At 38.7% G+C, this 4765-nt stretch overlaps 1 protein-coding gene across 1 annotated transcript; it reads right to left on the reverse strand.

Moving 5' to 3' along the window:
* Nucleotides 1337-2558, reverse strand: LOC110264609 (S-adenosyl-L-methionine-dependent tRNA 4-demethylwyosine synthase-like). Its single transcript, XM_021106727.1, has 2 exons — nt 1827-2558; nt 1337-1663 (listed from the first exon to the last, which is right to left on the reverse strand). The coding sequence occupies exons 1-2, from the start codon at nt 2541-2543 to the stop codon at nt 1337-1339; spliced, it is 1044 nt and encodes a 347-aa protein (XP_020962386.1). The 5' UTR covers nt 2544-2558.

Raw genomic sequence — 4765 nt, forward strand, 5'->3', positions numbered from 1 at the left:
TATGAAAGTTTATATGTTTAATTCTAGTAAAGCATACGGGTGTTATATGACCTACTTTATTGCAATAATGACATATGACATTTGGATTATGCATCCTATGCATGTTTCTGAATGGTTGCCTAGGTTGTTTCCTAAATGCAACATCTTTTGATCTATATGTATTGTGATTATAATTTCTAAATGAAGCATGTTGAGGAGGATGTTTAAAGGCTTCATTCCTTTTAGGCATGCTTGCCTTTTGGGCTTGCGGTTGCCTAATAGGAGTTTTAGTATTTTTAAATTTTCCTTTTTCAAAACCTAAACCTTCCTTATTATGAACATGCTTTTGGTTTTTCAACATTTTATCTAAGTTCTTTGAAGATTCATTGAACTTAGCTAAAGTGTTCTTAAGATTTGTAATTTCATTTTCATGCATTTTACAAGATTTGTATGGATCACTACTTGTGCTACACTTATCTTTTCCAAGATTGATATTCTCGTTTTTCAACATCTCATTTTGTTTTAAAAGATCCACATTCTTTTTCTTTAGGAGAGAATAATCTTGGGTAAGTTTTGTGTACACCTCAAGTAAGGCATCATATTCATCTTGTAAATTAAAAGAAGTGAAATTGTCATCACTAACCTTTTCTTCGCTTGCCATTAAGCAAAGATTTGCAACCTCATCGTCATCGGAGTCGGATTCATCCTCATTCTCCCATGATATGTATGCTTTCTCCTTCTTCTTAAATTTCTTGTTTTTGTCCTCCTTTTGAAGTTTTGGACAATTGGGTTTGATGTGTCCAAATTCTCCACACTCATAGCATTTTGGTACCTTTGTTTTGCTCTTGAAGTTTTTCTTCATTGCAAACTTATTGAATCTTTTCAATAAGAGTGCAAATTCTTCATCTCCTTCTTCTTCATTATCATCACTCTCTTCTTGTAGTGATGTTGTTTTAAGGGCGAGAATTTTCTTCTTGCTTTCTTCACCTTTTTGTCTATTTAGCATAGTCATTTCATAGGTGAGAAGATTACCTCGTAGTTGATCGAATGTAAGTTGATCATAGAGTCTTCCTTCCACAATGGCGTTCACTTTGGAGTTCCATTTTGGTGTAAGGCTTGTAAGCACCTTGGTCACAATTTGTTTATCATTGTATTTTGTGCCAAGCATGCTTATATTGTTGAAGATCTTGGAGAGTCTTTCAAGAGCTTCTTCAATGCTCTCTTCATCTTTCATTTTGAAATTTTCCCACTCATGAACCAACATGAATACCTTTGATTCTTTAACATGGTCGGTTCCTTCGTAAGTGATTTGGAGTTTATCCCTACGAATACAAACTTCGCATACAAGCAACATGATTTACACACTCAAGTTCCATTCTGGTAAAATAGTAGCCACAAAACCACCAGCAAAGAAAAGGCAGTGACCAACAGAACAAAATCCTTGAGAAGTTGGTAACCGACTGTTGTCGACGAATAGATCATCTTTAAGTGGCCATTCAGGAGTTACACGACCTACTTCATCAAGTTTAATAGTGCCATCTTTCATAAAGTTGTCGTCATTGATAGTTAACATCCTGTGCTTGATGGTATTAGAGAAGCTCCAACCAGTCTCGGTCTCCTCTAATATCCAATCCCCATTTTCCACCAACATATATAAACGCTTTGGATCAGAAGAACCAGCATCCTTGAATTAGGGAAACAATTAACTATTAAATAGGGAAACAATCATATTATCTACGACAGAATTAAATCACCATAAGTTTAACTATTAAATAGAAAGCTATGCAGTGTGATGATAATAAATAGAAACGCCATAGTTCTCCAGTTAAGAGGATGCAGAAACGGACCTCAGGTTCAGATTCCCCGCATATTCCATCAGCAGCAGCTCCCAAAACAGCACCTTGCAAAACCGCAACAACACTTCCCCACCAGCTGTCAAAATCCGCATTCGATACAGCAGTGTGCCTCAAACCCCTAATCTCATTGGCGGCCTTAGCCATCAAATTCTTGCCACCTTCATTAACCTCGCTGCCCACGACAAAGGCACTGAAACTGCAAGCATTCACAACAAACGCTCCAACCTTAAAGGCGTTCGCTTTTTCCTTGATCCAATCGACGAAGAACCTTGCTCCCCAAGCTAGGTCGTGATTGGAGGAGAAATCCCGTGCGGAATATAGGTTCCAAACTTCCGAAGTTGAAGCAACGAGGACGACGAGGTTCTCCTTGGGTAGGGATTCGGGCTCGTAATTCCGGGCATCTACGAGGTCCAAAACGACGCCTTTCGACTCTAACAAATCGCAGAGGCGCGTCGCTAGGGCTTTTGAAGTTCCGATTTGGGAAACGAATAGCATCTTGCCACGTGGATCGCGTTTGGGATTGCGTTTGGGTTGCTCGAGATGGTGTCTTGTGAGGTTCTTTCCGTAGGGGCTGAAGCGCATGAAACGAGACTTGCAGATTAATAACATGGCTGTAGCAGTGGCCGTAGCGGCGCTCACGGTGGTCAAGAGTGCGGGTGCCGATATATCTGCAGGTAACGAGGACAACGAAAAGGGTATGATTGGCATGTTGCTTTCTGTTTTAGAGGGTTTTCCCTTTTCTTTTAAGGTGTTCGAGAGACTTGGTGTGTGTTCGTCGATACCGCAAAACTGAGGCAGTGGAATACTGGAATGAGAAAAAAATTCAAAAAAAGGAATAAGAAGGACACCAGTAAATCTTTGGACTACTTAGTGGTCCAAGTAAAAAACATGTTTTTTAAGATTTTTTTACAATTGCTACATAGTTCTTTAACTAATTTTAATTATAAATTGACCCTATATATTTTATATAATTATAAAAATGATTTTTTATTTTATAAATAATTATTTTATCATAAATCTATCATGTTTACTAACAATCAAATACAAAAACAACAACAATTATATCCTCTATGGATCCCAATCGATTAAAATATTACATTCGATCCGAGACGTTCTTGAGGAGTCATGAAATCGTGTTTCGCTGAAATCCAATCGATTGGACTATAAAACCAATCGATTGAATTTTAACCCAATCGATTGGATTTCAGTTTAACACTAAACAATCGATTGTATAATGCTGGTAAGCATGGTTTTGCATAAATCAATCGATTGGTGAAAGTAACAAATCGATTGAACAATGAATTAAATGTGAAATTTATGTAGTTCAATCGATTGTTGATGATTTTCAATCGATTGAATTCTTCCAAACAATCGATTGGTCTCAATATTCAATCGATTGAACTTTGCACGAAACTTGTAATTCAATCGATTAGTTTGAAACTTCAATCGATTGGAAAGTGCCCTAAATGTGTTTTTTTCAGCTTTCAATCGATTGGTATTGTAAGCCAATCGATTGAAATTTCAAAATCGCTATATATTAAACTCACACCATGCGTTTTGAACTAGAAGTAACGTCATTTGATTCGAACCCCCATTTCTGCACCGCTCTCTTCTCTCATCGAACCAGAAAGCTTCATCTTCTTCTCTCTTCTTCTCCAATCTCACCAACATCCACTCCGTCCTACATACGTATTATTAAACCTCAACCAATTCCTTACAAAACCCACCAAATCAATTTTCCCAAAAATGGCCAGAACTAAGAACACCAAAAGAGCCAGGGTTGAGGGAGAAAGCTCTGCTTCCGCCAGACTGGTTGCTTCATCACATTACATGGCAAGGTGGCTGCCGTCTCAAAGGGATCTGAAAAACTATGTGGAGAAGTTCGAGTCAAGGCCAATTGTTCCTCCCAGGTACATAACAGCCGAGTTCCTTCAGGATAGACGTTTTAATGTGGTGTTGAATGCATTGCAAACACAGCACTTAGTTGATTTTGTACAAACTAGGGATGAGTATTACCCGCACTTGGTTAGGGCTGCTTATAGTACTTTGAATTATGTTGTTCCTGAACCTGATGAGGAGGGTGAGGTAATGCCGCTGATTGAGTTTGATTTAGGGAAACAACATTATAGAGTAACTTTGCAAGAACTAGCTGAACAATGGGGTCTAGCTTATCATGGGGCAAAATTTACTGGAGGTATTGCGGCAGATGAGGAATGGGGAGAATACAACAGATTAGTTGGTTTGCAGAGCTTACAATATGAGAATCCACACATGGATGCTAGAGGTAATATAAGTTGCAGTGGGTTGGGGATTGAGCAGCGTATATTGATGTATTTGTTTTCATACATATTGATTCCAAGAAAACATAATCATGGAATCTTGTTTAACGAAGATATTTTAGTGCTTTGGGCTATGGTGACTGGAAAGGAGATAAACTGGCCTTATTTTATGGTTCATCATATGTGTGAGATGAAGAAAGGAAAATCAAGTATTGGTTTAGGATATGCTTGCCATTGGACCAAGATTTTCAGATGGCTTGAAATTGACTTGACTGAAGAGAAAAGTGTTGTCTTGACTAATGTAGCCAAGATTGATGACAGCACTCTAAGACAGATGGGAAGAGATCCGGATGCCCAACAACCTCAGGCTCAAGGGCAACCACAAGAACAGGTGCAAGCACAAACAGAGCCACCACCACCACCACCCCCTCCTTCGCCAACAATGCAAGATTTGATGGATGAATTGCGAAGCATGAGAGTATATATGGAGGAGCAATTTGCTGATATGAGGCAGCGTCAAGACAGGCAAACGGAAGCTATCAATCGTCAAGGAGAAGCAATTGATAGTCTGTGCATTAATCTGGGCATCACAAACCCAAGGGGCATCATCCCAAGGCCTGGACCATGAAGAAATTGTTTTATAGCAATATT

Source organism: Arachis ipaensis, chromosome B07 (genome assembly GCF_000816755.2).
Source record: "Arachis ipaensis cultivar K30076 chromosome B07, Araip1.1, whole genome shotgun sequence".
Lineage (NCBI taxonomy): Eukaryota > Viridiplantae > Streptophyta > Magnoliopsida > Fabales > Fabaceae > Arachis > Arachis ipaensis.

Coding starts and splice junctions, on each gene's coding strand:
- LOC110264609 (XM_021106727.1), bottom strand. CDS start 2,543: ATGCCAATCATACCCTTTTCGTTGTCCTCGTTACCTGCAGATATATCG. Junction 1,664..1,826: donor GCGGGGAATCTGAACCTGAG/GTCCGTTTCTGC, acceptor CCCTAATTCAAG/GATGCTGGTTCTTCTGATCC.